The sequence below is a fragment of the Ursus americanus genome, chromosome 25, assembly GCF_024610735.1.
Source record: "Ursus americanus isolate L20-20 chromosome 25, mUrsAme1.1.p, whole genome shotgun sequence".
Lineage (NCBI taxonomy): Eukaryota > Metazoa > Chordata > Mammalia > Carnivora > Ursidae > Ursus > Ursus americanus.
This window is the reverse complement of record NC_142151.1, coordinates 11,627,447-11,640,573: the sequence shown is the minus strand read 5'-3', so window position 1 is coordinate 11,640,573 and position 13,127 is coordinate 11,627,447. Positions and strand designations below refer to the sequence as shown.

The 13,127-nt window shown below is 33.7% G+C and overlaps 1 protein-coding gene across 1 annotated transcript; it reads left to right on the top strand.

The window, feature by feature from the left end:
* The first annotated feature begins 1,416 nt into the window (after positions 1-1,416).
* Positions 1,417-11,270, top strand: LOC123781615 (C-type lectin domain family 12 member B-like). Its single transcript, XM_087855409.1, has 8 exons — positions 1,417-1,450; positions 1,831-1,965; positions 3,837-3,908; positions 4,729-4,842; positions 5,888-5,977; positions 6,130-6,281; positions 8,196-8,302; positions 11,000-11,270. Exons 1-8 carry the CDS (start codon positions 1,417-1,419, stop codon positions 11,118-11,120), a joined length of 825 nt encoding a protein of 274 aa, XP_087711535.1. The 3' UTR covers positions 11,121-11,270.
* Positions 11,271-13,127: the final 1,857 nt, after the last annotated feature.

Genomic DNA, 13,127 nt, shown 5'->3' with positions numbered 1-13,127 from the left:
AACAAAATATGTAGAACCTTCCTTCTGGCTTATTCTTTAATGTGTGCTCTCTTTAAAATGCATGGATATATAACTACTCAAGTGGAGAGGTGATTAATCATATCAAAAGGCTACATTGTACAGTACAGTACAATGAAAAGTTTATTTCATTCTAATACAATGAAGGCCTCCATGAATGGAATATATGTCCGTATGATATTTTTTTTTCATATTTGCTTGTTATAAGTGATATTAAAACATTAGAGGTCAATGATTTTTCCTTTCTCCCATTTATACTTATCTGAATCCTTAACCAATGCAATGCAGTCAGATTTTTAAGTTTAGAGTCAGAAAGTAAACAAAATAAAAATGAATTACAATATAGGCAAAAAGTCAATGTACAATATTATTTTATTAAGTCTCGGCTCTTTCCATCCCTAAATTTACTGAGATCTTTGAGTGAGCAGTAATGTTATAATATTCTCTTTAGCCTTGTATTCCGTATATTAAAAGATAAAGTGCAATATATTTTTAGGATTTACTTGTAAGACTAATCTGAACTGGACATAGAAGGGTGGAAAACATGACAACTGCCCATGTCTAAGGTATCTTGTGTGGTTTCAACCAGACTGACCTAAATACACATTCGTTTCTATGAGGTTATAACCCCAACGATGAGAAAGAATCTTATGTCTATTTTTGTTTAGGTACAATATCTATTTCTACTCACTACAAATATTGAGCCATGGGAGGCTAATAAATAGCATGCAGTAGATTGTTGGTGGCTACCCAATGTTTTTTCTTTAAGTAGAACTTGTTTTTACTTGAAGAAAAAAAAGTTGGTGGAGGGAGGTGGTACCAAAACACCTTAAGCCAAACTGTTAATATCTAGATCTATAGATTTTATTATGTGGTCTATATCTTCAATAGCCATTTATTATAGGCTGTCATTTAAATCTACTTTTAACAGGTATCTGGTATTTCCAGTATTGTTCCTTTCCTTATTACTCTAGTTGTCTAGACTCTTAGTTCCACATACCTATGACTTCCTCAATACATCCTCAATTCTCATGAAAATTTTCACTATGAATTATCAATTACAATTTTTTATGACAGTGGCTTTTCCAGATTATTACTGCACAAGCCAGTTGCTATTAAAAAGTTTGTTTTACATAATTTAATTAAAAAGGAACATTTTTAAAAAAATTTTTGCAATACCGTTAGAAATATATCCAGTTATTTTCACATTTCCTTTGTGGTTTTTACCAAAGTAAGTTAGTCTCATACAACTGTAAGTAGCTGCCCCACTTAGACTAGGTCTAGACTTTCCATCAACTCTAGGAGGATAGTAGAGAACAAATCTCTTCATTCACCTACCAACATCTTTGTGGGCTCTTCTTCACTGCTGGGATAAGAAATCATCTAGAAGGCTTCATAATGTCCAATGCTACAGACTCTGAGCAGCCTCCAGGTATTCTTTTTAATTCAAAATCCTATACCATTTTAATGAAAATAACATTTTAATTATCTTTGTCTATCATCACTGGTGGTTATGACTATAACAGGGGCATAAGTTCTTATATTTTCTTCAGTATTTTTCAGATATACTGAAAGAATGCTTTTAAATAAAATTAACAGAAATAAGGATCTGTTTCCTGGCTCAACCTAAAGTGTAATCAATCATTTAAATAGTTTTAGCTGCGTGGGCTGTTGGATGGAAATGTGGTTTGAATGTCTACTACAATAATTGTTTAGCAAATTTTGAAATAATAATGAATCTCTTAAAATAAATTCTAATCTCATTTGCTTTACAAGATTATAAATTAATTATGTATTTTTTTATGCTAAAAGAAATCACAGAGGAGACAGAGACAATACCTATTGCAGACTTGGAACCATCTCCTGACCTTCCTCCTCCTCCTCCTTCTCTTCCTCCTCCTGCAGAGGATGAACAGAGCCCGATTTCTGAGCCCACCAGGATGAATGGTACCAGATTTTATGCATTTATGTTCTGTCTTTGTTATCTTAAGGTACTTCTTCACCTGATTTTACTTTTCTCTAACTGTTGCTATTTGGGAATTTTACAATTTAGAGAAAATATAGGGATTAAAAAGTTTCCAAAATGTATATGGAAGTAAAACAAAAGCATATTTTCTCACAAAGACATTTGAAAATTTCATACATTAAGGAAAATATTCAAAGATAAAAGAAGCCATTTGTCCAAATTTAGACATGTTTCCTGACATGAGACTGACAGACTTAAACATGATCAAAATTCAAAATTAAACATGATCATGATTTAAATTTCAGCAAATTTGTAAAAAGACAAGAAAGGCAGAACCCTACTATATGATTGCCTCATTTTGATCAAAACAAAATATTTAGTAGAGCAGGATTTTTCAACTTCAGCATCACCGACATTTTGGGCTAGATAACTGTTGTGGAGGATGGTCCCATGATTGGAAGACGTTTAGCAGCATCTCTGGCTTCTACTTACTAGACACCAGTAGCACTTACGCTTCAGTTACGACACCAAGAATGTCTCCAGACATTTACAAATGTCCTTGGGGACAACATTGCCTCTGGTTGATAACCACCATTACATCATTCAGAAAGTTAAAGAAATGATTTGGACATTAGTTATTAATATAACCCTTCCCTTTGATGGCAGCATTTCACGTTATTTCAGAAGTGTAATTCTTCTGAAGTATAAATACTTTTATTTTTTACACTAGATTCTATATGTTTATTTCAGAAGGAAATAAATGTATCAAGAAAAGGCTATAAACAATGATGGCTGAAAGTTTGGTTTCTAGAATGCAGCAATGCAACACATTATTGTAGTGAAACTGAAGAAATTATAGGTGATGTTTGGCCTAAAACCAAATATCATCCAGTTAAAATATTCCATAAGATTTGAAGTAATTCTTTAGAAGCATATACCACCAGTCAGCAGTTCAAATAAAGAATTCTATCTTAATAATAACAGAGATTTAAAATAATTAAGTACTTCCCCATCTGGTTATATTAGTGAGGATAAGGTAATCTGAACTGAAATTTTATACCTGGTATTTAAGAATATTTAATACCTGTATGTAAAATTTTCATCTGTAGTGGAAGTCCCCAAGATCATGCTCAGGTTTGATGATTGACTGGGAGAACTCACATAGATACATGCACTTATAGCTAAGATTTATGACAATGGAAGGATACCAAGCACAGACAGCAAAGGGAAAAGGTACTTGGAGTGAAGAATGGTGGAGACTAGGCTCAAGCTTCCAAGGGTCTTTTCCACGTACAGTCGCATGGGTCACACGAATTCCTCCAGTAAGTTGTGACAATGTGTGTCAAATGTTGCCCTCCCAGGAAACACATTAGAGAATTGGTGTTGAAGATCTTTATTGGGACTGATTACATAGGCAACCTCTGGCTGACATGCAACAAAATTCCAGACTTCCAGAAGGAAAGTAGGTGTTCATCATAAACTACATAGTGTGCACAAACAGTTCAAGAATAGTGGACCGTTCTTATCAATAACTGTGGTGGAACCATCTTGAAATCTAGGTTTCCAGATGCCGAAGGCCAACCTTACAACCAGACCTTTCAAAGGATGGTAGTCAGGTTTGCTATGCTAACTCATTTCGACACACCCTTTTAAGTAAGATTTTTTTTTTCTTCACATTCAGCTTCAAAGTTTATAATTCACACATTGGATAATATTAGAAAGTTTGGGATATTTTAAGAGCAATAAGAAATAGAAAATAATGGCATTAATCTTTCAAACAACAGAGCTCCCAGTATCTCTGATCATCACTTACTCTCTTTCTTAGCTGCTTCTTTTTCCTTTTCTCTGTTAGGACTTGTTCCTGTGATCCTGGGACTCTTCAGCCTGCTGCTCTTGATGTTGTGTGGATTCTTTGGTTATCAGTGTAAGTCTGATTAATTAAGGGATGTTTTTGGCAAACATGTTGTTGCCATTGAAAAAAGAACAGGCAAAAAATGACATGAAATTATCGCAACTTTTTAGTATATGAATGAATTTAACCTTGTGAACTCTCAATAACTGCAATAGTTTTTCCAGGGAAGCAATATTATTGCAATTACTGTAGAGATCTTGATAATAACAATTATTATGATTATTATTTGAAAATTACAACTTGCTAAGAAATAAGCTCAATAAACTTACAACTGTATTTATTTAGAAATCAGAAAGTAACTTCTTTTATAATTTGTTCCAATTGTCAATGTCGCCAACAGCCTAAATTCGATCAATAGAATGTTCTTATTACTACTAAAATTATTCCCAACTGGTAATTTAAAAGTAAATGTTCCTCTTTGATTGATAACACTAGTTTGATACTCAAAACTATAATTTTGATCAGGCAGTGAAATTCTACACATTAGATCAACCAGTCATGATGCCAAAAGATTTATTCAAGATGATGTTTGCCTTTTTTGTTGTCTGTTTTAATTGAGTTGGACCATTTTTCTATTAATAGAAACATGCATTCAAACTTACAAGGAAATTATGCTGATATTTTAGATTGAGGCATGGACTTTAGAAATAAGAGTGAATAAATGAAAGAGTATTTGGCCAAATAACTTTTTACAGCTTTTGAAAACATTTATGGAGAACTTTAGTAAGTAGAGAACTAAAAAAAAAAAAAAAAAAATGATACTTTGTAATTGAATACACTGCTGCTTCATAATTAAGCATGTGGCTTATACGTATTGGGAATTCTTGTTTAGACTTTCAAACTGTCGAGACATCAGCAATTAGGATGAAGATCCTTCAAGAACAGATTGAGTCTTCCCGAAACGAAACTGAAATTAGGATCCAAAAAGTTCTTGACCAAAATAAAGGTAATGTGAGAGCTAGAACAAACTCTCTTTACAGAATGTTAGGTTGTTCCTATCGCAGCCCCACAACGGTTGGTTGCATAACGTAACAGGAGCTCTCTGACAACAAGAAACTGCAGTGTGGCAGTTTTGATGGATTCTTGTCTGTTTTTCCTGTCATCTTCTGAAACTAACACATTTATGAGACATAGCCTCCTATTTTAATTAGCTCATTCACATTTGTTCAATGCGCACTAAATGCCAGCCACCAGGCTGGTGATCAGTATGAACCCTGCCCTTAGGAGGCTCGGGAGAAAGCAGATAAACCAAAAATAAATCAAAGTGTCCAGGTGTGAAGTAGAGGTATGTGCAAGATATTCAGGGAGCCTGGGAATGGGAGAACTTAAATATCTGAAAAATCATAGTGTTTTTATAGTTTCTAAATGCCTCCTAAGAAGAAAAGTTTAAAATACTGGTCATCATAAAGCTTCTTTTATGTGAATTAATTATAATATAAAATAGTCTGTTTATGATAAAGAAATATTTTACCAAGGCCTTGCATTACAATGTGAGTTTGTTTCCTGTGAAGTATCAAATGTATATTGAATAATTGAATCAACCATTTGAGAGTCCTTTAGTGATAGGTTATGTTAAAAGTCAGGTTTCTTTCTTTCTTCTTTTTTTATTGAAGTGTGCTTAACGTATAACATTGTGTAAGTTTGAGGTGTATGACCTGTTGTTTTAATGCATTTACATATTGCAATATGATTACTACAGTACTGTATCATCATCGCATAATTATCATTTCAATTTTGTGTTGAGAACAATTAAGATCTAGTCTCTTAGCAACTTTGCATTTATAATACAGTATTGCTGACTATGACCACAATGTTGTGCATTTTAAAAGGCTGGTTTCTAAGCAATTGATTATTTCAGCTAGAGATGAAACTAATTCAGAAGAGAAGGGGACTGAACCAAAATTACTTGTATATTTGCCACTTGAGAATTTCATTATTATGACTCTTAAAATAGTTTAAAAAATTATCTGATGTAATGTTTTTCTCATCTATTGTCTTGTCCTATGCAGAAACCCTAGAGAGGCTCCAAAGCCAGAAGGATTCTCTCATTGAGGATTTACGAGAACTAAAGGAGAAACTAGGTAATTTGGAAGAAATTGAGAAAATTCTGAGTTGATAATAATTCTTTTTTTAAAATAATGATCCTTAAAAGGGACATGTATGAAGTAATAAGGCCTAGTTTGTGGGCTCCCAGGGTCTGTGGGCTCTGAGCTATAAACATCTTCTTTCGTAGGTGTCAAGCATGGACCTTCTCTGAATCACTGGGTTCGGTTCGAAGACCACTGCTACCATCAAACCATGGAAATGGTTCCTTGGTTAAGCTGTTCTGACCTTTGTGTCTCTTTGAACGCTACATTTTTAAAGACAGGAGGGAGTAGATTGAAGGTGAGATTATATTTTATTCTTTGCTTCTGGGATATGAATACGTAATGCATACCAGTCAAAGGAAGTGTTCACCTGCACCTTAAAAAGCAGAGAAAGGAATATTCTATTTCCCTGCAGAAATACTCTATTTCCCTGTAGAAATATTGCATTTGCTGTTTCCTCTGCATGCAATGTCCTCTCCTATAGCCATGACTAACTACTTCACTCCTTCAAGTATGTATTCATTCAGTTATCACCTTCTCAATGAGACCTGCCCTGAGAACCCCATTTAAAATTGCAACTTGTGCGTCAGTGCCCACATTCCACCCCCTGCAGATGCCCTCCTCTGTACTCCTAGTCCTTCTGACCCTGCTCTATTTTTTGTCTTTTCCTTTCCTTGCCTTGCCTTTTATTTCTTATATTATTTTAATCAGAGTATAGTTAACATACGGTGTTATAGTAGTTTCAGGTGTACAACATAGTGATTCAACAATTCTATATATGTGCTCATCATAAGTGCGCCCTTTTTTTTTCCAAATGAATTTATTCTACTTAATTCAGTGACCAAACTAATGAAATCATTATTTTTTGATAAACGTACTCTTTAATCCCTACCACCTAATTGACCCTTCCCTCCCCTCCTCTATGGTAACCAGCAGTTTGTTCTCCATAGTTAAGAGTAGGTTTTTGGTTTGTCTTTTTTTTTTTTCTTTGTTCTTTTGCTTTGTTTCTTAAATTCCACATGTGAGTGAAATCATATGGTATTTGTCTTTCTCTGACTGGCTTATTTTACTTAGCATTACACCCTGTAGATCCTTCATGTTGCAAATGACAAGATTTTATTCTTTTTTGGCTGAGTAACATTCCATTGGAGATATATATGTATGTATGTGTATATATATATATATATATATATATACCCCGCATCTTTATCCATTTATCTATTGATGGACGTTTGGGCTGCTCCCATATCTTGGCTATTGTAAATAATGCTGCAATAAAAATAGGGATACATAGACCTTTTCAAATTAGCATTTTAGTGTTTTTTGGGTAAATACCCAGTAGTGCAGTTACTGATCATAGTGTAGGTCTATTTTTAGCTTTTTGAGGAACCTCCATAGTGTTTTCCACAGGGACTGCACCAGTTGCATTCCCACCAACAGTTCAGGAGGGTTTGTTTCCTCCACATCCTCACCAACAAGTATTGTTTCTTGTGTGGTTGATTTTAGCCATTCTGACAGGTGTGAAGTGATATCTCATTGTGATTCCTTGCTCTAATTTCTTTTATAGAATTTGTCACTTTTTTTTTTTTAAAGATTTTATTTATTTACTTGACAGAGAAAGAGACAGCCAGCGAGAGAGGGAACACAAGCAGGGGGAGTGGGAGGGGAAGAAGCAGGCTCCTAGCAGAGGAGCCTGATGTGGGGCTCGATCCCATAACGCTGGGATCACCCCCTGAGCCGTAGGCAGACGCTTAACGACTGAGCCACCCAAGCGCCCCAGAATTTGTCACTTTCTTACATATTATTTGCATATATGATGTTTACTTCTATCTCGACCCAATCCCCCCAAATTGGGAATTTTCTCATTTTTGTTCAATAATATATGTTAATCTAGAAGAATAGGCACAGAGTTGAATAAGTGATAAAATGAGTTAAGAAAAGTAATTCATTTTTAATGTGCAGTGTCCTCTTGATTATACAATTTTCTATTAGCTATCTTTTCTTTTTCTTCGTGTTTAATTCCTGGTTTGAGAAAAGCACAGACACTACAGAACTACATACATTTTTGATGTTTCCTTTATCAGTAGACATATATAGACTGCAGTATTTTTATTTTTATGATTCTTTACTTCTCACCTGACACAAATTCCATATTTTTCATCTTAAATGTGCTTTTAGTATTAATAGTTTTGTATGTGTTGGTTCCATGCAGAATATCATGGAATTAGTTACAGGAAATCATACTTGGCTTGGCCTGTCTTACAAGAAGGAGGACAATGAATGGAAGTGGGAGGATGGCTCCTCTCCTTCTTCTGAGCTGTAAGTTTCTAATATATAACCCAATTCTTAATTCCCTTCTCAATATCTTTTGCTTAAAGAGCTTGAGGAAATAGAGAAGATTACCAGGGACAGAATTTGGACATTTTTATTTCTTGCTTTTGTTACTTCATATTTTACTGTCAGCAATTTTATAAATCATAAAGCCATTTAGATATTTCATAATTGGTGTAAATATGCCTCTATTATTAGATGATGTGATTAATTATAATTTTAGATAAATGTAATGTGGAGAATATTATTATATATAAAATTTGGGACATCTCTGTTGTTCTTAGAAGAAGTACAAAATTGTCACTCTTTGGCCACAGAATTTGAGTCCTTTTTATGGTTTTAAGCACGTATTGGTCAATTGTGATCCAGAAACATTGCTTTAAACAACTACAGTAAATATATATATATATATGTTTCATCACTGTGTGGCAAACTTAGAATTTCAAAGTTTTGATAATTTTGATAGCTGATTATTTTTATTTTGTTCTTTTAGACTATATTCTTCTAATGGTTAGTGAGACTATTTTTCCTATAACCTATAATAATACTTTCGACCATTTTATCCTATTTAGTTTTTTATTTTTTGCTATGGCTTCTTATATATTGTTTCTAACCTCTCTTTCAGACATTCTTACCAGTTTTTTCCTTTAGTGATTTGCCCTTAAGTTTATTTGCTTTTATTAAGTGAGCAAAGAGTTAACATTAAGGTATACTGAGATTGTCTTTATCCATTTGAAATTTGTTTTGACATACAATAGACAAAGTTGAAGCATGTATATGTGTGTTCACATGTAGTTATGATTATATCTGTCCCTAATATGTATATTTCAATTAGGTAATCAATTGTTAGAGTACTGTTTAAATGATTGGTTATTTTCTCATCACTGAATTTAATGTCATATTTATCATATACCAAAATTTTAATATTTAAATAACTTAACTCATTTAATATGTCATTTAAATATTTCACAGTTTTTGTAAGTATTTCAACGTGTAAACACCTTGAATATTTTTTTTAGCTGTGCCTATACCATTGTGTCAAATTATGAGTCTGCTTGTTTTCATGGTTGATAATTTTATTTATTACTTTTTCTGGTTTTAAAATGAATTTAATTCTTCTTCCATTGCCAAATGAAATATCATATTGGCTTTGAAATCACATTTTTTCATTTTAAATTATTCAGAAAGGAAAGATGTATCTTTGGCTTATTTTCATTATAAGTGTCCAAATAAGTTTGTCTTATAAGAAATATCATTTTCAAATTAACAGTTATAAAAGATAAAGGGATTTAATATTTCTATCTCAAAATTGGCTTAAATATGCAGGGTTTTGTATGAAGACTCTGATATTATTATATCAGGTTTCTTCTTTTTGAAGATTTTATCTATTTATTTTGAGCGAGAGAGAGTGAGAGAACAAGAGAGACAGCATGAATGGGGGGAGCAGAGGGAGAGGGAGAAGCAGGAAGCCCGACATGGGGCTCGATCCTGGGACCCCGGGATCATGAACAAAGCCAAAGGCAGACACTCAACCAACTGAGCCACCCAGGTGCCCCTGTATCAGGTTTCTTATGTGATCATGATCTATCTCTTAATAGTTAATCACATTCCCACAATCACAGTAAATTTCATCAATCTTCTAGAAAAGGAGGAATGTCATAAACATTATGACAATAAGAACATTTCTTAATAATTTTAGTAATCAGACTCAGGATGACATTGGATGACATTGTTGATCATTTTATTTTTTGGAATTTTGTGACTTGAATGTTTTCCTCTACTTGAAACCTTGTACAATGTTTGGTACACAGAATACTCAATCGGTATGTTGAATTAATGAATGGAAGAATGTATAAGATATTTTGGCAATTTATTTTTCCTACACAGTTCAAGATTCCTTTTTTTCCCCTAATTTCTAAGGCATTTTGAAAACGAATGTATTATGAGTTTAATAATTGAGTAGATAAGCTTTACCTTTTTCCAGGCAATACTTGACAACTCTATGCTGTAGAGTTGATGAAAAGTGGTTTTACTGACAATGACCTAAAATGCTCTAGATCTTTAGTCAAGGACTAAATTCAACCAGAGTATTTGATAGCATCTGCTGTATGGCATTCATGTCAGTGGTGATTTTGTAAATTGAAGAACACATCAGAGCAGAGGGAAGGGTCCTGACATATTGCACACAGACACAGACACACACAGACATGGACGCACACACGTGTATGTACATATATGCATTCTAAATTTCATTACTGATATTGGGTATCTAACATAATGTTTTTATAAACAAAATATCCCTCCTTCAACTGCAGCTGTGCATGCATAGTTGAATGGTTTCTATTATGCCAATCTGTACTTAAACATGATGTTATATCCCAGGTCATTTGTCCTTTCATACTATTGCCATAATTTCCAGCCAGATCATTCTCTTTCTCTCTATACTGGTGTATATTTTCCCACTTGTAAATAATTATCATGCTTTGTGAAACTTATTTATTGTTTATAGATTCATCTCTTCTATAAATTCATGAGTTCTTTATTCACAAGAGGGAGAGTGTCTTTACTGCCTTGAGTTCTTGACAGCACTAGGCATAATGAATTTCACATAGTAGCTCTTAAATAATACTATTTAGTTTGAACAGAGTGGGTATAGCCAATGACTTGTGTTTTCTAATTTATCAGGGTTTTGCCAAAGCCAAGTCTGGATTTCCAGGGGAAATGTGTGTATATGAATTCACACACTGTTGGTACTGATAACTGCACCAGGTCCTCTTCATGCTTGTGTGAGAAGACTATCCACTAAAAATCAGAAGAAGAAAGTTAAAAGAAAAGCTATGAAGCTCACATCTCAATAATATTCCAGATTCAAGATCTGCCTGTCTTTATTCTATTGTTTTTTCGTGTTATTTGTAACTATTTTTTTCATGGCAGAAAATTATAAATGACTTTATGATAGAAGAAGGCAAGGTCTAAAGTTGTAGCAGAAATATCAGAGTAACACAGAAAGGTTAGAAATTCAGAAATTGTTTGACTTTGTGAGAATTATATAAATGAACTAATAAACATATCATTTATTATGACTACTTAGTCTTTTTGCCCCTCTTTTATATTTTAAAGTCTATTTATTCATTTATAGTTATGACCCTATGGAAATAAACCTTTAGAACAAATACGGTGGGAAATAAAAGTAATAAATGATTTAACACATAACATACAAAGGATGTAAAAAATACAGAGGAGTATCAACAGTAACGAAATCATAAAATTAAAAAAAAAGTAAAACAGATTTCTGAAGTCATCTATTTCCAAAGTTGCTTGCAGAAGTCTTCCTAGCAGGGGGCGCCTGGGTGGTGCCGTCCTTAAGCGACTGCCTTCGGCTCAGGGCGTGATCCCGTCTTGGGATCGAGCCCCACATCAGGCAAAAAGAATTCTTCCTAGCAGATTTTAAAGATATCAATTTCACTTATATCTTCAATTCCTTGCCTCTCCTTTTACCAGAAAAGGCTACTTTTGAATAGACACTGGATCAACTCCCTCTACCTCTCCACACTGTTCCAAGGTTTACGCCATTAATCTTCCCAACACATACATGCAACCACTTCCATTTAAAATGCATCACTTCCAAGACACAAACATACTCATGCGTCTGTACCCATCTGGTTCTACTCATGTCCCCTTTCAATTTGCCCCTTACATAGGCTTCTTTTCAAAGTAAATGGACTTGGGGGAAGAATCTACACAAATAATGTCCTTTCTCACTTTCCGATAATTACTCAGAACACTGTTATTTGTATTTTCTTTTTCTCCTCTTTATTCAGACTGCTTTTGTTTAAAACACTAATGGTCTATTTGGTAGTCATTCATTTGTGCATTCGCTTTGAATTTTTTATGTCTATTTCTGTTTTAGGCAGTATGTTAACTTCATAAATCCAATTTAATTCAATGCTTATATTATTTGCTCTCTCTACAGAATTTTACTGGATTACTTATTTCATTCTCCTTGACACTTTGTCATCATCATCATCATCTTTCGATACAGTATTATTTTACTTTGAACAGTTCTGCTCCTTCTTGGTTTTCGTCTTTCCACCCTGGTCCTATAGTTTTAGTCTCCTTTATGGATCTTTTTTTATTTGCTCCCTAATGTTTTTCAGCTTGGAGTTTTCATTAGGGAACATTCATTTCATATGGGATGATGTTCAATTTATTGACACGGGTGTGGTAAAGAACCTTTGCTGTAAGAAAGTGCAGGCCTAGGCTCAAATATCTTCTATTATACTCCTTATCTATTAGCCATCTGACAAGTTATTCATCTATGAGTCTCAGTTTCCTAATTCATAAGATTGTGACGATAAAAGCTGTAGCTCCCAGCTGTTTGAGGATTAAATAACATCATATGCTTGAAGCATTTAGAAGAATGACTATATCAGAGCGAGTGTTCGACTGGGGTTAGCTATTGTTTTAAATGAGAAGAAAAATGTTACGCTCCTTGTAAACCGTGGAACATTATGTGACTTAAAAGTATTCTTATTAGAAATAATAATGATACAATGCAGAAATTTTGGAGATTGACATGCTCACTATTCATACATATAAGACTAACCTCTTTACCTCCTTAATCTACTTTCCTTTCTATGTCTTTCACTCCTTCCTATTCCCTTCCTTCTACATTTAATCATCTGCACAGTTTTTGTTACTACCTTCCTGTGCTTTTATTTGTTCTACAAGTCAGGTTCACTTTATTAATTACAAGTAACAGAAACAGGATTCAATCTAGCTTGGACAAAGTGGGAAACCTTTGGAAATGTAC